This window comes from Vicia villosa, linkage group LG3 (assembly GCF_029867415.1).
Source record: "Vicia villosa cultivar HV-30 ecotype Madison, WI linkage group LG3, Vvil1.0, whole genome shotgun sequence".
Taxonomy (NCBI): domain Eukaryota; kingdom Viridiplantae; phylum Streptophyta; class Magnoliopsida; order Fabales; family Fabaceae; genus Vicia; species Vicia villosa.
Window position 1 is genome coordinate 34801516 of NC_081182.1, and position 21754 is coordinate 34823269.

Below are 21754 nucleotides of genomic sequence, written 5' to 3' on the forward strand. Positions count from 1 at the left end.
ATCCATTCTGACTAAAAATATGTATAAGGCTATCATCTAGAATAGGTCTCTCACCTCTGTCTCGATTTCCATGACTCACTGCAGTCCAAAGACCCTCCTCCTCCTCATGATTCTCTATTCTTCCTTTGGGGATAGCTATTCATACTACCAGCTTCCACTATAGGGACCTGAACATTATCAGTTACCTAATTCGATTCACCTTCATTCCCTTTGCTATCTTCCTTTGGCTTCCACACTTTCACTGTAGGCTTCTTTTCTATGTTGCACACATGTCCCACTTTCTGGCACTTTCATAGTATTTCGGTCTCCATTCATACTCAACTGATTGCTTCCTTTTGTTCCCCTCATAGTCTTTGATCACAATCTCCTCACATTGCTTCTGTGTAACATCCACTTCAACAAGAATACGTGCATATGTGACTCGAAGTTTTCCAGTTGTGCACTCATCCGTATACAAAGAATTCCAATCACACTTCCAATCTTCCCCAAACTTCTCTCCCCCCATAGGTAAAAAAAAAAACTTATTAATAGTTTTATTTAAGAGCAAAAAATAGAAATTTTCTAAAATATATAAGGAAACAAGTTAAGACGTTACACATTATTAATTATTTTCCATTTTTAATTTCAAAAAACATAATTTTTTCTTTCATATTTAGTTTGAAAATGATATTATGGATAAAGTTTTTTTCTATATATTTTTTATTTTTTTTATCAAAACCTTTGAATATTTAAATTGAATATGAATTTTTATTTGAGTTTTTTAATTATTATTTTATATTTTTCCAATATTCTATTGTTAATTTTATAAAAACAATTAATTTTATGTTTAGTTTATTTTGTTTCTAGTAAATATGTTCTCATATTAAAATGTTAATAGTTATAATATTGAAATTAAATTATACATTATGTAATGTGTGAAAGAGAGAGTAAATAAATTAATTTAAGTAACTTAATAACTAAATATATGTAATTATCATTTATTTCAAAAGAGTAAAAATTTAATTAAAGTTCATTTAATACTCTTTATTCACTCCTTATCCAGTGTCCCTGGTTAGCCTGACCCATTGTTTTATATAGTTGGTGTCAGGATCATTTGCATTTGTTACTTTAGATGTAGTTGAATTAAAAGTTAAATTACATTTAAGAGTTTTGAAATGATTTAGAAAATATTTTGTGCTTTAGATTTGAAATTTTTTATTCTTAGTATCCTTGTCAATGGTGTGGAGAAAGTAGTGGTAGAAATTCGCACTGTAATATTCGGTTTCGTTCTAAATCATTTTACTTTTACAAAGACTCATAAACCTAATTTAGAAAACTTCAACTTCAATGTCCTCAACACCTCTTAGGATAATTATTTGGTAAGTTTGTTTGTTAAAGAAAAATTAGGAAAGACAATGTGAAATTATGCTAGTTATAAAAATATCTACTCAATTCATTTTCGTAAAGGGTTGACAAATTCTAGACGGAATTCTTATTGTCAATGAAGTGGTTGACTATTCTAAAAGACAGAAAAAATCTATTATGTTTAAGGTTGAGTTTGAAAAGACTAATAATTATATTGAGTGGTGTTACCTTGAAAAGCCATGGTTAGGATGCACTTTTTTATAAGTGGATTAGATGGATAAAGAACTGAATAAGTTCAACATCAACATCAGTTCTTATCAACGGGTGTCCAACAGAATAATTCAGTTGGGAAGAGGGCTAAGACTAGGTTTCTTTTCCATTCTTATTTTTTATAGATGTCAAATGTCTTAACTCCATGTTGAAAGCTTCTATCAACAATGGTTTGTTCTCTAAATATCAGTTTGTACAATCAATCTAATCAATATAACACATTTACAATTTGCAGATGATACATTTGTTTTGTGTGAAAAAGATGGTCAAACATTAGAGAAATCAAAATCAACTTAAGATTGTTTGAATTGTTTTAAAAACTCAAAGTCATTTTTCATAAAAGTCTGCTAGTAGGTGTTAATATTCCTCAGTATTGGATGGTTGAAGTGGCACATATGCTAAATTGTAAGATTGGAGATTTACCATTTACTCATCTTGACCTCTATATAGATGGTAATCCTTGCGAATTCTCTTTTCATAAAAGTCTTCTAGTAGGTGTTAATGTTCCTCAGTATTGGATGGTTGAAGCAACACATATGCTTAATTGTAAGATTGAAGACTTACCATTTACTTATCTTGACCTCCATATAGGTGATATAATCGGGAATAAGATCTTATAGTGGAAATTTCATGAGTTACCTATGGGTGATCGGTTTGTCTTATTAAAAGTTCTCTTATCTTCTCTTCTAGTTTACTTTATTTCCTTATTCAAGACTTTAATATGTATTATTAAATTGAATCTTTGTTTAAATCTTTACTTTAGGGGGGTGAAGAAGCTAGAAAGATCCATAAGGCGCATTGGGACAAAGTATGTCTTGATCGAAAAAAATGAGGTTTGGAGTAAGGAGGTTAAGGGAGTTCAATTTTTCTCTAGTAGAAAAATGATGTTAGTCGCTTAGATCAGACCATGAAGGGTTGTGGTTTAGGGTGTTTATTCATAAGTATGGAACTGAGAGTGGGAAGGCACAAAAGAGTGAGAGAAAGACGTCGAGTGGTAGAAAGATTTGTCTTCTTTTAGAGAAAGAGTCGGTGTGTTTAAAGAGAAGTAGTTCAAAGAGTTTCTTTCTTGGGAGGCGGAAAATGGTGAAAATGCATCATTCTCGCATGGTCCATGGTTGGATCGAGGAATGTTGAGTGATAAATTTAATAGATTGTATGAGTTTCTCTAGTTAAAAAATGATTAATGGATGATATGTGCAAATAGGGTGGGAGATGAATGGTGGTTGTTGGAGATGAAAATGTCTGTTTGCATGAGAGGAAGACTAACTTTTAGAAACATTTATTTTGCAGGATATATCAAAGTAGATAAATTAAGGCTTAACTTTGATGGTGAGTATCATGTTAAAATGTTTATCGAGTATTTAATTAAAATTTGGAAATTGATTCTAGAATTCCTATGATTGTGTTTGGGACAAGTTCATTTCCTTAAAGGTGTCTTTGTTCGCTTGGAGCTCTTCCATAAGAGGCTCCCAATTAAAAATATCTTGAACTAAGATGGGATCATTAATAACAATTCTTGTTTATAAGGTTGTGGAAATGAAGAAACCTTAATTCCATCTATTTTTTTTAATTACACTTTCTTCGAGTGGGATATAGTACAACATTATGAAATGGTTGAATATTTCTAATGTTTATCTTAATGAGTTAAAGAATCACGCTTATTTGTTGTGATTTTATCTCTAAAAAAAGAAAGATCTACGTAGACCTTCATGTCATTTGAATGATTCTATGAAAAGAAAAAAAATGTTATTTAGTGAGAAGGAATTATCATCTCCGCAAATTTTATATCAAATCAAAATTATGGCTTGATGGTGGCTCAAGTAAAAAAAAATTATCTTAAATTATTTGTGGTTAAATCCTTTAAGTTGTATATAATATTTTTCTTTTCTGTCTCCATTCTTATATTTTGTATATTATAACTAGAATTTTATTGAGTTATATAGCACATTCTGTGTTAAGAAAATCTATTTTTAATAAAAAAAATCTTTATATTTTTTAAAATTGAATTAATGATTATAATTAATTAACAATGTAAATTAATAGTATAAATTAATTTTATTTTAAAATGATTCATCTTTTTTCAATAAAGAAAAAATGATGCATTCTCTTTCCATCTATGTTATTGTTTTAGAATTAATTTTTATTAAAATAATAAAAAATAATGTCGGTGTAAAATTATTTGACATGAATTTTTAATAAACATTAATTATAATATATTTCATTTGTTAAATCATAATATATTTTAAAATTAATGGCATTACATGGAAGAGTGTTGATTTTCTATTGCACGATAATATAATTTTTTTTTTGGAAGAATAGCTTTAAACTTTATTTACCAAAAACGATAAGTACAAATCGATTGTTAGGATCCAGGTCTTCAAACTAAACCAAGTCTAAGCATACTATCTCATACGTATACTTGGATTCTTATACATAGAACAACGAATCAAAATACTATTAATAATTCTATCAGAAATTGTATCCTCAAACTGTTTTTGGGAGAAGATATAATTATTTCGTACCTTCCACAATTCATAAATTGTCTCCACCACGACAATCTTTAGGACTTGTCTCTTCCATCCCTTCTTCCTTGTTTCCATAATAAGCCATTCCATTTCTAAAGTTCAGTCCAACGGACTCCTCACAATACCAATCCGGTTTAAAATACGCTGCCAAATAACTTTGAACCTATGACATTCAAAGAATAAAGTTCAATCGACTCAATGTTATTGCAAAAACAGCACCTGGTATCTACATCAATACCAAACTTCGCTAGCCGGTCTTTTGTTGGAAGCTTCTTCCATAAACTCATTCACAGGGTGAATCCTGCCCTCGGTCTCGCACGGTTGTGCAGTAGGATTTTATCCCATCTCACCTGCACACCGTCTCCACGCATCTCCTTATACATAGCACCTGTCTTATACTGTCCATTGGTCACCGCTTTGTTCTAACAATCCGTAGTATGCACGTACTCCCTGCTTTTTATTATTTTTTTCAGAATCCAAGAACAGGAGTCTTTACATTGCCATTGCATCACATCACAGCCCTTGAAAAAGTAAATATCCAGCCATTGTATCCATAGTTTGTCTGCCTTCTTGTGGATATTCTATAGTAATTTCCCCATGGTAGATGTATTCCAAGTTTTAAGAGAAATAATATTGAGACCCCCTAAATATCCAGCCATTGTATCCATAGTTTGTTTGCCTTCTTGTGGATATTCTATAGTAATTTCCCCATGGTAGATGTATTCCAGGTTTTAAGAGAAATAATATTGAGACCCCCTACCCCTGTAGCCAGTGGCGGAGCTAGGAAAAAAGAAAAGGGATGGCCGCTAAAGTAAAATAAAAATTATAAAGAAAAATATAAATCATATTTCATAGAAAGCATTTAAGTTGAAATAAATATAAAGTTGATTATCAAAAAATTAAATAACATGACTTGAAAATACCTTATAATAAAGCTTTACGTGTTCCGAGTGACTTGAAATCTTCAATAATAGACTCAGAACTAATGTTTGCACTAATCTCCCTTTCAATATAAACTGTCATGCTATCTCTTAGAAACCCAGCATCCATCTTGTTTCTCAACTTAGTCTTGATAATTTTCATTGCTGAAAAAGACCTCTCAGTTGTTGCCGTAGAAACTGGAAGAGTCATGATAAGGCGAAGTAGCCAATCAATCAAGAAATAAATTTCAGCTTGTCCAGTTTCCACTAAACATGAACATAGCTCTTGAATAGTTGATAAATTATTCAAATTTGATGCTTGGCGAGCAACAAATAGAAAATGCCGAAGTTGAAATTGCAAATTATTCTTCTCTTGATCACTAAAATCCATAGGATAATATTTTTCAACTAGAGAACAAATAGTATCAATGTTAAAAGCTTTATACTCATCCTTAGGAGGCAAAGCACAAGAAAGAGTTAACAAATCCATTGCCTGCTCACTAAATCTGCTATTCAACTCTTGCAACTGTTTGTCAATGGTAGTGAAAAAGATTTCAACTTTGAAGTAATGTTGAATTGTGACTTGATTTTCTTCAAGGCGAGATCGTCCAAATCTTGTTGCTGAATGAATATCATTAAGATCAGGAATCTCAATACCATGCTTTTCACAAAAAGATGTCACTGTACTAAACAATATATCCCAACCATTTTCTCTCAAGTCTTGAATAAAACTTTTTGTTGAACGAACCAAGTCCATGGCATTAACTACATCTTGATTTTGTTTTTGCAAGGCTTGACAAAGCATATCTGTTATCCCCATAATTTCTTTCATCAAATGCAAAATAAATATAAAATCAAATGCCTTCAAGTAATTGTAAGAACTATCTGCATCCCCACGTGTAGCATAATTTCCCCTTTCTTTTGCAATTTTTTTTAAAACTGAACAAGTTGCTTCGTACATGTTTATCAAGCTACAAATAGAATTGTAATGTGATCCCCAACGGGTATCTCCAGCTCGTTTCAAAGTACCAATTTGATTTGAACCTTTACCAGTTACAATCTCACCAATCTCTAACAAATGTGCAATCTCTTCTAATTGGGAAGCTTGTAACTCATCATGACGCTTAGTGGAAGAACAAACAACATTGACTACAAAAATCAGTTTATCAAAGAATTTATGAATTGGTTTGACTTCTCTTGATGCTGTAACCAAGGCAAGTTGCAATCGATGAGCAAAACAATGAACATAGTATGCATAAGGACAATCCTTCATAAAGAGTGCTTGTAAACCATTCCATTCTCCTCTCATGTTGCTAGCACCATCATACCCTTGTCCGCGAATGTTAGACACATCAAGGTTATGTCGAGAGAGGATATCACATATTGCTTCCTTAAGAGTTAAAGACGTGGTGTCTTTAACATGTGCCACATCAAAAAATCTCTCTTGTATTAAACCAACTTTATCAACAAATCTTAATACAAGAGCCATTTGTTCCTTTTTTGACTCATCGCGAGCTTCATCTACAACAATACAAAATTTGGAATCACCAATTTCCTCACGAATATGTTTTTTCACCCTACTAGAAAGAATTTGCAAGAGCTCTTTTTGAATTTGATGTGAGGTATATTTGCAATTTTGTGGAGCATTTTCCAACACAACTTTTGCAATTTCATCATTGTAAGATGCTAAAAGTTTTAACAATTCGAGAAAGTTACCTTGATTTCTTGAATTGCTAGTTTCATCATGACCCCTTAAAGCACAAGCTTGAAGTGTTAACCAACGAACAGTGTCAATTGAAGTTTTGAGACGAAGCCGGTTACTCATTCTTTGACTTGAACTTTGAACTTGAATAACATTTCTGATATGACAATCTTGATTCAACAAGTCTTGACAAGCTTGCATTGCATTGTTGTGTGGCGAACATGGATCCATCCCTATGTGTTTAAGAAAGGAACAATGTTTTCCATTCCTAACTTTCTTCCAAGTTCTAAATCCCGTAGAAATGAAGACATGTGATCCGGGACGTCCACTTGGTTTTTTGCTAAAAAGGTAACAAGGTAAGCAGTATGCAGCATCTTCAGATGGTGAATATTCTAACCAAGAGGGAAATATGCTAAACCAAGTGTGTTGAAACCTTCTTGGATGATCCGCATTACCAGACAAAGGATAGTTGTCTAAAGGAATTTGATATGGACCCCATTTTAGATAAGCTCTTTGTATTGCATCCACTTGATTTGGTGGATATTGCCAAATCGGACGACGCTTTCCAGGATCACGTTCCAAAGAATTTTCAAACCCATGATGCTCTTCAATTCTTGGAATCTCAAGAATTGTTTCAGGTTCAAATGTCGGAATTATAATTTCTTCATCCCTCTCCTCTCTTTCAATTTCACATGCTTTCCTCTTGAAAAACGAATCAATTTTTCTATTATTCATCTTTATTTTTCTGATGAAAAAAATGAAACATAACAATATGTCAAAAATTATCACACATAATAAAATGAAAAATAATAAAATGCCAAAAATTATCACACATGAAAAAATTATCACACATAATAAAGTCTAAAAAATTATCACAAATAGTAAAATGAAACATAATAAAATGGCAAAATTTATCACTGTCAGTATTGATACTGATACTTGAGGCAAACATTATCACTATAATATTGTAACTTCAATTTTAGTTACAATCACTCAAACTTGACACTTTATAATCTTTGCTCTACTAAGCTTTTCTCTCTAAATCTAATACTTTCATTCTTAATAAAAGAAACGGTTCTATTTCATATTTCAATCACTCAAACAGTATTTCATATTTCAACTAAACTTAATCAAGTTCCAAAATTACAAAAATAAATAAATATATAATCTCCCTAAATCAGCTTCTAATTACAATCAAGTTTCAACATTAAAAAAATACTAACATCTAAAGATTTGAAAAAGCCAGAAACTCCCTAAATCACAAATACAACATTTTAGAAATCCAAAAATGTCTCAGTAAATACCCCTAAAAACACAATACATAGAAATCTGAAAAGAAATCTAAAACCAATCTTCAGCATCCCTTAATAATTATTCAGAAGTCTAACCATTTTTAAAGAAGAAGAAGATGAAAACCCTAAAAATACAAAATTGACAAAGGAAGAAGAAGACCTTTTTTATTTGAGAATATTGCAATGATTCCTCCAGCAACCACGGCAGCAAGTCGGCAGCGTCCACGGTCCACTCAATGGGTAGATGGAACTTGGAAGTAGTGGTCTCGTTTTCGTCAATGCTTCTGTGTTTCTTGAACCGTTTCTTTTGTGAAAGAGTGAAGGAAAATAAAAAAAGAATGATTTTTAACTCACACTGAGGGCAGTTTTGTATTTTCCTCTATATAAAAAAAATATTAAAAAAAATAAAAGAGGTGGTCATGGCCTTCCCCTGTATCTACGTGGCTCCGCCACTGCCTGTAGCATCACAAATATGTTCCCACGAGACCGGCGCCTACCTGGTGATAATCTCTTTTCCACTCCAAAGAAAACTTCTACACGTGGCCTCGATGTCTTTGATAACTCTTTGGGGCAGCGGAATTATTTGCATCCAATAACTTGTGACTGTATCAGCTCACATCTCCCTAGATAGCTTAATAATCGAGCTGTCCAGTGTTTTATTCTCGCAACAACACACTCTATAAGAGGTCTGCATTGTTGTATGGTGTCAATATAAATCTATTTTACATTGTATTACCATTAAACTTTTAAAATTAGTCATTATTTTTATAGATATAAATATATAGGTAGATAGATATATTTTATAACTTTATAACTGGTAATTTAAAATAAAAATGATGATATTCTTTTGACTTTCAGAGTTGTGGCGGGCCACACGTCACGTCACAACTTATTATAGCCTGCTTTTTCTCATTTGACACAATATCAGTGTCTGTTTGTGTTGGTGTTAGAACTTAGAGGAAGTTTAAAGACAACATTAAAAAACAGCCCGAATGAATATACTTACCTCAAGTGATTTTATTATTAAGGTCTGCGGCTAAAGAGTGCCAGCTTGGACACCATAACCATATTAGTAATTACTTGTATAATTAAAAATATCATAATTAAAGTATTCTTGATTCTTAACAAAGTAATTAAATGAATTTTAATAATTAAATTTAGAATATTTACGTAAAGTAAGAGTAAAAAAATAATGATATATTAATAAACAAATAAATATTATATTAGTATTTTAAAATAATAATATTTGATACAGATAAAAATGTTGTTATCCTTGTGTATGTATGCTATGGACAATGCTAACATTCCACTAAGAACAATACCCTCTAGTATTTGGGTATATAGTCAAGTGTGGGTGTCCTAAAATTCTATATTGAAACCGTATATATACATGGTGATTTCTCATTGCTTATGGGTGCTGCATCTTTAAAAATTCAAAAATATTTTTGAATGAATTTAAGCGCACTAAATATAACTCCCTCGTTCTTTTTTAATTGTCATTTTAGCAAAAAAAACTCTTAAATCAAGACAGTGGATTGTTAGAGTTACTTTTCCTATCATACCTTTATTCATTTTTCTCTTTCCAAATAAATTCATTCATATACTCTTTTTTCCAATAACTAAATGAAAAATGTGGGGTGGAGTTATTGAGAAAATAAGGGTATAATTGATAAATTATAACTGTTCTGGACCGACCCAATCATTCTAATTGGGTCAATCCAACCTTCGGCCCAGGCGCCTTAGACCACGCGTGGCAGCCTCCCCCGGACCGCTCCAGGAAAACGGCCAAGATAACAGACCACGAGAGAGCCTCGTGCCCGGTAAGCAGCCGGCTCGCGCGTCACCTAAATCCCCGCCTTAGAAGGATGAGTCAATTCCGCATGAGGACACCCTATAAATAGCCCTCTCATCATAGAGGGCAAGATAATCTTTTCTTACCCCAAAATTCTCTCACTTTGTTGTACCTTGTGGAACACGTACTTACTTTGGCATCGGAGTGCCTTGCAAGTACAACCCCTTTTTCCCTTTCTCAACCGTTCCGAACTTCAAGCCTTCATTGTTGCTGGCCATCTGATCTGCTCAGTAAGATCAGTGGCGGCGTCCGTGGGAAAATCCAGCTCCCCCGTTCCTCTTCTTGCACCTTCTTGATCCATTCTTGCCTCCTGCAAGAACCCAAGAACCAAAGCTCTAATCAACTATTACTCATGGATGGCAATAACGAAGACTCCTCTTCATTAGACGGTACGATACTCAACAAAAACGACATATCTGTCGTCATACCTCCATCCAGGAACACCGTCCCTCGCGACGGTGCAACAGCATCTCCTTCCCCAAGAGATCTCCAAGACGATGCACTCCAGCGTCTCGAGAATACAGGCGGAAGAGACACCCACGAAGAGATTTTGGGCAACCTTTTCCCCTCCAAAGGTCAGACTCCCCAGGATCAGACCATGACCGCCGTTCTGGCCGCTCTTGCCCAGACCAACGCGCTTATTCAGCAGCAAAACGACAGGATCGGGGCACTCGAGCAAAAACACCGTCCGAAGACTCCCCTCGGTCACAAACCTCGCTCTCAGCGTGACATGGTTCCCAAGAAACGTCCTCGTTCACCCTCCCCCAGGGAGAACGCGGGTCCCGCCTCCAAGAAAGGATCAAGCGACCACCGCTCCTGACACCGATCACAGTCCCCTCGACCAAAAAGAAGATCTCGGTCACCTCCGGCAAAGCACGACAATAACCGGAGGCGACACAGGCCAAATCGCAGCCGATGCTCCACTCCTTCCGCCAGCGACGGCGAAGAGGAGCGCAGGGGCCCTCTGTCCCACTCAATCCTGGAAGCCCCCCTGTCGGTCGGTCTCGAAAAACCTCTGCCGCTGAGGACATACGACGGGACCACTGATCCAGACGAGCACATAGAGAACATCGACGCCCTTCTAGATTACAGAGGGGTGCCCGGTGCCATCAAATGTCGTTTGTTCCCTACCACCATGCGCAAAGGAGCCATGACTTTGTATAAAAGCTTACCCGATGAATCCATCACTTCGTGGAAGGTGCTCGGGAAACTTTTTTCCAGACACTTCACGGCCTCCCGAAGACACCCCATGTCAGAAGCCTCCTTGAAAGCCATCATCCAAGGAAAATACGAGTCCCTACGGGCTTATATAGAAAGATTCAACAAGGAAGCCGTGCAGGTATCCACAAATGCCCATATGAAGAAATTCTTGCTCGAGCGAGGCCTCCGGCCACGCTCAGACTTCGCCAAAGCCGTCGGGATCGAAACACCGGCCACTCTGGACGAATTCTTCCTCAAAGCCCAAGTATATATACAATATGAGGAAAAGGAAGCCGCTCATGCAGTCCGTAACTCCAGACAGGAAGAAAGCAGTAAAAATGGCCGCCAAGACGATTCCCGTCGGGGAACGGACAAAAAGAAAGACGACAAGGGCCGAGATCCCAAGGACTACAAAGCCCCAGCAAGGAAGTTCCGAGAGTACACCCCGCTCAATGCTTCGAGGGAACGCATCTTAAACGAATGCACAAATGCCGAATTTCAGACGGGCAAGGTCCGCTTCCCTAAGACCATGCCGGTGCGACCAAACGTGGACAAATCGAAGTTCTGCCGATTCCACAAGGGCCACGGGCATAACACTGAGGACTGCATCCACCTGAAGGACGCCATAGAAATATTAATTCGGGAGGGACACCTGAAGCAATACACGAAGAAGCAAGAGGCTGCCAAAAAAGCCAAACCGATCACCAAGGAAAAGCCGACGGAGGATACGCCCGCTATGCAAGTAGCCATGAGCATCACCAGGCCAGAAGACTTTTACCTCCCTAATTGGGTCAGATCGGCAACCGCCCCCTCTCCTCACAGCTCATGGGAAATGTTCCCCTCCGCCATGGTCATATCCGGCGGGGGGCTCAGCAAACTCACCGTCGGATCCGTAAAACGAAAATTCGACGAGCTACTCTTAGCCAGTTCGAGCAAAGTCGCTGCTCTCGACCACGCCAAAGGCAGCCCATCCTCTATATCTTTCTACAAAGAGGAACTGCCCGGCGGAGCGCCCAACGCGACCATCCCCCTCCTCATTCGGGCTCGGATGGCCAACTTTGACGTGCGAAATAGTGCAGCTCAACGACAGCCACCTTACCCCCTATGTAGGATCAGACCTACAAGGTTTCAACTGTGACAAAACCATGGGGGTTCGTCGAGCTCATCGTTTCCATTGGATCGGCGGAAACCGCGAGGGTCGTCAAAGTCCAATTCCTGGTCATCGAGTGCCCTTCAATCTACCAGTGCATCTTAGGGCGCCCGACCCTGGACGAGTTAATCGCGGTCCCCTCAACCGTGCACCTCAAACTCAAATACTACACGGCCAAAGGACATATCGCGACACTCAACGGCGTTCTCGAAGCAGCCAGAAAGTGCTTCGAAGCCTCCGCCAAAGGTCTAAGTTCAATGAAGACAGCTCCTCAAGACAAGACAGCAACCATCACCTTCTCCGAACCCAACAAACCAATCCCTCGCATCGACACCGTCGACCTAGACAGCCGCTTCCTTAAGGAACCCGAGCAGAGCACACGCTCGGGGACATCGGAGGAGGGCTTCCGGCCGATTCCGGACGGAGATTTCGAGCTCGTAGCCCTCGGGGGGATCCGGCCAGGGGAGTCAAGATTGGAGCAGACTCACTAGAGCTCGCCAAAAGACAACTCAAAGCTTGCCTCCGCGAGAATGCCGACCTGTTCGCCTGGAGCGCAGGCGAGATGCCCGGACTCGACCCAGAAGTGGCTTGCCATCACCTGACTATCGACCCCGCCTGCAAGGCTGTCGCCCAGAGGAGGAGAAAGCAATCACCAGAGAAAACGGTTGCGGCCGAACTAGGATATATTTCCCTTTCCCTAGCTATTGACTCCTCGAGTCGGGATTCAGGTCACAAATGCTCTTATGTACTAAGGTGTATAAATTTTCCCGACCAATAACTCCTCGAGTCGAGATTCAGGTCACAAAAATTTACTATTCAACTCCTTTCCACATAGGTAACCAACCAGAGGTTCTAAATCGGGTATTCTCAATATTAACCTCTATTAGTCCATCAAGAACTATAACATTCACTATACAATAACTCATGTATGTCCACGTTTTTTAGGTAAGGATAATGGACCCGTTTGTTTTAGCTTTTCTTAAAAATGATTTTTATAGTGTTACAAAATTTTGTATAAAAAATTTTTATAAAGAAACTCTTTATAAAAGTTTCAAATGAAAATTTGGTTTGAATAGTCATTCTTAAAATGTGATTTTAAGTATTTCATCTATTTATGGAGAGAAAAAATTGGATATCGAAATTTCAAAAAATCACTTAATTTTGAAGTTATTTAAAATAGATTTTCATAAAAATCATTTTTGAAATACAACTTTTTAAAAAAATTGAAATTTTGACTAAGTTTTGGTCTTAATAATATATGTTTATGTTATAGGATGTCAAAATAAGGGTTTCATTTTAGAAAAAATCAATATAATAAAATTTGTAATATTTTAAAAAACGGTTTTAAAAAATCTATTTTCAAAAATACAAAGAAAATATCTATTTTTTTAAAGCCAAAACTGACGGGCCCAATAGCTTATCCATTTAAGGAAGTCTTCACAACCCTATTCAATTGAACTCGTGAACGATTGAATTGATTCAGTTCACTTTTGAGTTTTGACGATAAAATTACAAGTTGATTTGATTCACTTTTGACGATAAAATTACAGGTTAAAAAATGAACCAAATCCATCTTTTAAAGTGAAATGATTAGCCTAAACCCGGCCCAATTTAACATGTGTACACCCATATTTAAAGTGTTCTCAACATATTCTTACCATGTTATTATGTTTCTTTCATCTTAATTTAAAAGTGAGATTAGAGATATGTTAACTCTAGAAATAATTCATTTGTCAAGAAATTACAAGAAATTTTACTAATTAATTTGTCAAATTAAAAACTCTTATGAAGTCTGATTTACTATACATTTATTTTTTATAAACTAATAAAACTATGTAGTACATCATTAAATAATTTCAAATAAGTTTACTAATCATAATTCATCTAACAAAAATCCACATTGCTAAATTGAACCATAGACCTTATGATTGTGCGTTTCTAATGGCTTATTACCACTATATGATGATAATTAAATCGTATAACTGGTTTTTATATAAAATTTTATGTATGACAATATACACTTAAATTAATAAAATTCAATGGTAATAAAATATTATCAAGTGAATTAAAGAGTAGTTCTTTTTTTTTATCAAGATAAAGAGTTATTCTTGAAATCAAGATATCTACACTCTTATAAATTATCATCATAATAAAAACTAGAAGATACCGCGGTTAAGTAAGTGCTCTACAAGACACCGCAGTTAAGCTAATTTTGCCAAAATAAGCCTAAAATCTTCACATCCAAAACAATGCCTTCGACACCAATCAAACATGGTTCAGCATGGTTCAACAAATGAATTGCAGTAGCAGATTGTCTGAACTGCAGTTAGCTATTACTCCTGACCTGGTACTGTTGACTGGCTCCCCAAGAGCCTGGATTTCCATCTTCCCAGTTATCCCTGAATTTATTTTACCATCAGAATTCATAAATCACATACACTATACTAGTAATATGATGACGGTGCACACTGTAAACTGAGCCCGTTAGGTAGCACGTATTAAGCTCAAAAGGAAGGATGATGTTAGAACAAACCTAGCAGGACTCATTGGTGCATAAGGATTCCAAGCACGATCACGCATAGGTGTCCTCATTCCTTCATGAATTGGAGTTGCTGTAAATAGAAGTACATTTAACAAATATTAGCAGTTTATAGGACACTCAAATGTTTTAGCATTAAAAAAATAAATAAAGCAGAGTCGTAAAAATGTATATAAACTATACCTCCGGGATCTCTCATTGGAGTCATATATGGACGCAAAGGAGTTCGAGGTGGATGCATTGGAGTTTCACTTCCCATCCCATATCGAGATGTTTCACTGGCAGAACACACGATTCATGATTGATTATCTTCTAATACATACAAGAAATCACAAATTTTATGTAGATATAACTTACCGTTGTGGGGTAACAGCCACATTGTCAGTTATATGATTGCGATCAACTGCAAATAACCAAGTCAGAGACCGCGTAAAATACAAAGATGCAGCAGCTCAGGTGTTTGCCAAATTACAAGACTAACCTGTTACAACCTTCATCTGGGACTCCAATTCAACACGAAAAGATGTGCCTTTAACTTCTATAACACGCCCACGATAACCTTTATACGGACCCTGGCGTACTTTAACAGTTGCACCAGTCAAACCATCATGCCCCCTTCCACCCCTATACCTCCCTCCAGCTTTACCACATACATATAAAGCAACATCAAACAACTTTCTTACGAAAGCATATTACAATAACAGATTGATCCAATGTTAAGCACACAAGAAAAGATTTAAACATACAATCAGACGGATGCCCTCCTCGAGAAAAACTCTTTGGGGACTGTGGAACACGAGGTGGATTTTTAAGACTGGAGATTCTTCCATAATCATCACCCTGAAGTGGAAGCAAAAAAAGCAAGCAAAACATCACATTGATTATAAATGCAAACAAAATTGAAAAAAGCTTAAGAATCAAAAAAGGAAAAATGGATACATTTCTGTCACCATTGGAGCGGAAACCTCCCACAACTACACATGAGTGGGCCTTAACACATATAAAGCCTGCATTTTCAAGATGATGGCGATCAAAGATGAACAAGATTCCTCTGTATATATGGTCCACAGGACCTTGTTTGCCCTAACAAAAAGGAAGTGTTAAATCTGAAAAATAACAACTTCCATGAAAGAAAAGAAAGCTAGCCAGCAGTCAGAAACTCACTCTGCAGGGACCATCAACTATCTTCACAACATCTTTTGATGATATTGTGTTCTTATGCTTATCCTGCACACATATTTTCTTCTCTATCTTACACTTGATCTCTCTTAATTTAACAAGCGCAACTTCAGATCGGTCAGGAACCCCCTTAAGAACCTAACAAAGGCAAAGAAACAATAATATAATGCCAAAAAGTCTTAACGTTAAGTTAGATAGTCTTGAACATCTGATTCATTGAGATACTAACCTGAAAGGCCTCGCTCTCTACACGGATTATAACACCAAAACTCAAATTACTGCACCAGGTTAAGTCAGAAGTAAGAAAAGTTTGAACCACAACGCAAGGGTAAAAGGTACTTTGGCTTTATCTCAGGCATAAGAAAAATGCTTACTCTAGCAATACAAGATCATGAAGTTCATAATCCCCAATTCTAGTCACACCGGTGGTTACTTCTGAACTCTCTACAACATCATCTGCAAACACACAGGTCTAAAGATAGAATATTTGTTGTCATTTCTGCACTAAACGTAAGTAGAAACCCAGAAGTATTTCAGTAAACCAACCAAAGGACTATAAAACTCACATGCTCCTTTGTGTTATCAGATATTAAGATTAGAACATGCTGCTCCACCTTTACAACCATGCCAGTCACACCCTCTTGAGCCCCAGAAACAACTTTAACATGGTTTCCAGGTTCAAAATATTTAACAAGTTCCTTTTCATTTACTGCAAGAGTTTTCTAAGAAAATGGAAAAAGCGAAATAAAACCAGATAATTAGATCATCATTAAAGCAATTTATCACTAATCATCAACAGGCAAAACTGGCAGACTATACAGTGAAAAAAACCAGTCAAATATCAATTCATACTTACAGGAAGACCCTTTATTTCTGGCCTTATATGAATATTATCATTGTCCACTTTCTCCACCCATCCCTTCAAATTCTTCAAATCACCCTTGACGATAATAACAGTGTCACCCTTCATGAAATGCCCTTTCTTTCTGTTTGCAAAACTGGCTACAACTCCATTCTCGCCTGGTTTACGAAACTTTTCGAGCTCGTCAAACGTCGGTTTGATGTTCTGGGCACTAATGGATTTAATAGATACAGTTTTGTATAAGAACCCATCTTTGAACTTCATTTTATCAATGATGTCAAACCATTCTCCACAGGCATCACGCTTATGCTCCACACGGATATGCAGTTCCCTGATATAAAGCTTAAGCTCTTTAAGATCAGGAACTGAAAAGGTTCATAGAGAGTAGAAACATATTAATAGCTATGAGAATCAGCATTACCTAGCTTCATCAACATTCATAAAACGAGGAGGGGGGAGAAATGCCTTCTTTTTCACAACCTCTCTACCTTCCTGCGTGATAAATAAATTTTGCACAAAAAATAGGGAATGGAGTTATTTCATTCTTGAAAAAAGTTAAAACATTCAACAAATATAAAACATGAACTCTACAAGACAAAAAATCATTTCATACCAATTTGTTTGCGAGAGCCTGAAAGTCTATTCTCGGAATTAGTTTCACAGTAACCCTCTGCCGTACATTATCAACATCCACTACCTTTTGAAGAGATATAAAATAGGTGAGAAATTAAAAAACACGTGAAAGATAGAATCATAAATTTTTCAGAATATGGTGCATACTTTGGCGAGGTCCCCCTTGTATGCGACTATCTTCATTCTAACCCATGCATCTCTAGCAAGATCAATGGCTCTGCTTTCAGCTGACAGCACATCGGTCATTTCTCTTATGGGGACGAGAGTTATTTTTTGTCCAAATATACTTCGAAGACCTTTGCAAGCCTAAAAACACACGTAAAAAAAGTTGACAATTTTATACATGAATTATGTGTGATGAACAATGGATATTTCACACAATACCATACCTCTCTAACATGAGCTTCTTTATTTGCCTCCACATATATATAGTTTTTGAGATGATCAAGAGCAATAGCTGATCTAATTTGCAATTCAGATCCCTTGTCTATGTACTTTTGCATGAGGCAAGCAGCTGTTTCACGCTCTCGGCCAATCTGAGGAACATAAATCAAAGGATGAGACAATTTCTATGTCCTTGGCAGTAGTCCGAAGAAATAAAACAACAAAAAAATAAATGAGGAACGTACCGCACATTTGACCATCCACAGCTTTGGGTCTCTCACAGACGGCAAAAGTGCTTGTTGTTCTACATCTGTAATTTCTTCATCATAATCTATGAACCGCTGCTTTCCAAATCTCTCCAGTATGCTCCTTTCCAGTGCTTCAAGATCTTCATTATCTTCTTGGTGGGGTGGCAGTCTGTGCCGTGGCCTCCCTGCACTATCATCTTCCTCTGGCAGATCATTTTCAGGAACAAAGAAACCTGCATGATTTAAACAGTTATCAGCCTATCTACATAGTTATATGATATAGCATAGGGCCTGAGCTTAACAATGTCATAAAAATGTCCAACATTGAGCAAAATTCAATCCTTTCCCAGCATTCAGTAACAAACAAAAGTATGAACCCGGCATTGTAAAAATATGTACTTGTATATCAAACAAGTTAATGGACTTAGAGCGCTTGAAGCAATCTATATATATTATGAACTAGTGTATCACAAAATGTACAACTAAAGTTACTAGGTATAACTTGAGTTCATAAACGTAAGATAGTATATTCAAAGCACGAGTATTGTATAGCCGGATAACAAAAACTCTAATGTGGCAATGAACAATCAGAAGACAGTGGCAATGAACAATCAGAAGACAGTGTCTATGAAGACTACAAGTGTAATAGATATATCCCTTGATCGATCATAGTTTTGAGTCATATACACGATCAGGTCCTATGAAAATGTTTTAAAGTCACATTCACTAAATTGATTTTCTGATTGCAACACAAATGCTTGCTTCGATAATCCTATTTTTTTATCTTATAGTAGCCTTATCTAAACTGCAATCAATATAATTGCAACAAAACACCAATAATTAACAATGATGACTTCCAATCTCATGAGAAGTCATATCACAAATCACCCTCGAATCTCGTGCATCCTAGTTTCAACCCTAATTCAATACCATTACCTAAGCATACCGATGACCTAATGTCGTTGATGAAAGAAAATAATAAAAAGCTATGAACACCGATAATTCAATACCAATACCATTCACTTGATTGATTTCTTGATTGCAACACAAATGCTTGCTTCGATAACCCTTTTTTTCTATCTAAACTGCATTCAATTAATTGCAACAAAACAGCAATAATAACAAGCGTGCCTACTTAGTAACAATGATGACTTCCAATCTCATTAGAACCCTAATTTCAACCCTAATTCAATACCATTACCTATGTGAAATTGAAGAAAATAAACAAAGAAATAAAAACTATGAAGTAAGAACATACCGTCTTCGCCTTCATCGTCCTCCTCCTCTTCATCATCTGTATCAACTTCAGCCTCTTCATCAAAGAAATTAGAAGCCGAAACTTTGTACTGGCGCTTGCGGCTGTTTTTTCCTCCGCCGTAATCATAATCCTCATCATCCTCTTCTTCCTCGTCTTCTTCATCTACCTCGTCGGCATGATCGTCTATAAAACTCGGCCGTCTCCGCTTCTTTCCACGGCCACTGTCCTCTTCATCGTAATCGACGATATTCTGGTTGTCGTAATCGTCGTCTTCTTCGTCGTAACGGTTCATTCTTCTGTGACTCATTGCAAACCCTAATTTTGTGATGCGCGAGTGATTGTGTGAGCAAAAAGTACTGAACTCGAGTGCTTTTATAGAGTAACAACATCAAGGGAATGGGCTTGGGTTGATTTAAGCGCCAAAGGAATCGTGATGCGTTTCCGATTGTATTTTCCATTGTTGATTGAAGAGAAGAAAAAACCCTAATCGTTGAGATTGGGGCGATTTGGGTTCTAGGTTGAACACCTTCACTCACCATGCCCTAGAATTTTCAACAATGAAAAACCCTTTCGTTTCTCATACACTATTTAAATAATTTATCAGCCTCTGTTTTTTCTTATAAAAAATAGTAATAATTTTTATAAATTAAATTCAACAAATAAATAAATTTTAAAATTTCAATAATGTAATTGTATTTAATATTAATTTATATAAAAATAATAAGTAAAATTGTTTGAAATGTGAGAATTTGTATGAATTTAAGTTTTAAATTTTATAAATATTTTAAAATGATTAATATATTTTACTCAATCATAATATATTTTAAATTTCAATAATGTAATCAACGCCTTTTATTTCCTATTGTAGTAACATATTATGTATTTTGAAATTTAAGTTAAAAGCAAAAAAACAATTATTTAGAAGAAAAAAAAGTTGATAATTGTATGAAAAAATCAAGGATAGTTCAAAAAGTCTTAATTTTAAGTTAGAAAGTCTTAAACTTCTGATTCATTGAGATACTAACCTAAAATGTCTCGCTCTCTACACGAATTATAATACCAAAACTCAAATTACTACACCTGATTAAGTCAAAAGTAAGAAAGGTTTGAACCACAATACAAGGGTAAAAGGTACTTTGAATTTATCTTAGGCATAAGAAAAATGCTTATTCTAATAATACAAGATCATGAAGTTCATAATCCCCAATTCGGTGGTTACTTCTGAATAGGGTCGGCCCAAACAAATTAGGGGTCCGTTCTATTTTTATTTATAATAAATCACTGATAAAATAAAATGCAATTTACTCTCTAATTTGTTAGTCAAGAAAAATATATATTATTAGTATAATAGTTTTTTTTAGTTCGCATTCAATGATAACAGTTATAAAAGAATAAATAAATAACAAATATTCAAATTTGAGTGAAGAGGTATTAATATTAAACTGTTTAAATAAATCTTATTAAGATTATTATAACATTCTAATGACTTTACAGATTAGTCTAAATTAACAAATTTTTATTAATATTTATTTAACAAATTTATAGCTTTAATAGTTAGTTTAAATAAATTAAAAGATATGAAAGAAAAAAATTCAATTATATATATTATTATTGAAACTAATTATATATGGGAAGGGATTATTTGACACCGGTGTCAAAGTTAGGGGTGGGAATAGGTCAGGCTGGCCTACAGGGGCCTACGGCCCAGCCTACATAGGCCTAGGTCAGGCCAGACCTATTTAATAAAGAGTCTAGGCTTAGGCTTTTTTAAAAGCCTATTTTATTAAATAGGTCAGGCTTAGGCTATTAAAAAGGCCTGTGAAGCCTTATCGGTCGGCCTATATTTTCATATATATTAGAGATATGTTAAATAAGTTGGTTCATGTATGCATATATATTAGAAAAAAAAGCTAAATAGGCTACCTATATATATATATATATATATATATATATATATATATATATATATATATATATATATATATAACAAATGCTAAATAGGTTCACTTATATATGTATATATAGGCCGACCTACAAGACTTCTTAAGTTATATAGATTAATTAAAAACTTTAATGGAATATAGGCTTTTTAAATAGGCTTTCAGGCCAGGCCAGGCTTTTAAAAAGGTCAGGTCAGGCCAAAAAACTGAGCCTATGATAGGCCTTAGGCCAGGCTTAGGCCTTTTAAGTTTATCGTAGGCCAGGCTCAGGCCTTCTAAAGCCTAGCCTAGCCTAGCCTATTTCCATCCCTAGTCAAAGTATTAATTTTGACACCAAATCCTACCCCTTTATTCTTAACAATTAAATGGTAAAGATAAATTCCATTAAAAAATTCATGTATTAGTTTTAAGTGAATGTATCTTAACCATTGAATTGTTAACAATAAAGGGGTAGGA

The 21754-nt window shown here is 35.6% G+C and overlaps 1 protein-coding gene and 1 pseudogene across 3 annotated transcripts; both read right to left on the reverse strand.

Annotated features, from left to right (window-relative positions):
• Positions 1 to 3981: 3981 nt before the first annotated feature.
• Positions 3982 to 8780, reverse strand: LOC131655382 (uncharacterized). 3 transcript variants are annotated; one of them, XM_058925266.1, is made up of 4 exons: positions 8214 to 8780; positions 6776 to 7506; positions 5063 to 6580; positions 3982 to 4945 (listed from the first exon to the last, which is right to left on the reverse strand). In XM_058925266.1, the coding sequence occupies exons 2-3, from the start codon at positions 7494 to 7496 to the stop codon at positions 5064 to 5066; spliced, it is 2238 nt and encodes a 745-aa protein (XP_058781249.1). In that variant the 5' UTR covers positions 7497 to 7506; positions 8214 to 8780; the 3' UTR covers positions 3982 to 4945; position 5063. The 3 variants fall into 3 exon arrangements, with proteins under 3 accessions (XP_058781249.1, XP_058781248.1, XP_058781247.1); XM_058925265.1 differs by having other exon boundaries at positions 3982 to 4919; positions 5063 to 7506; XM_058925264.1 differs by having other exon boundaries at positions 5063 to 7506.
• A 5813-nt stretch (positions 8781 to 14593) lies between these two features.
• On the reverse strand, positions 14594 to 19931 carry LOC131660961 (putative transcription elongation factor SPT5 homolog 1; annotated as a pseudogene).
• Between the last annotated feature and the right edge of the window lie 1823 nt (positions 19932 to 21754).

Coding starts and splice junctions, on each gene's coding strand:
- LOC131655382 (XM_058925265.1), bottom strand. CDS start 7,496: ATGAATAATAGAAAAATTGATTCGTTTTTCAAGAGGAAAGCATGTGAA.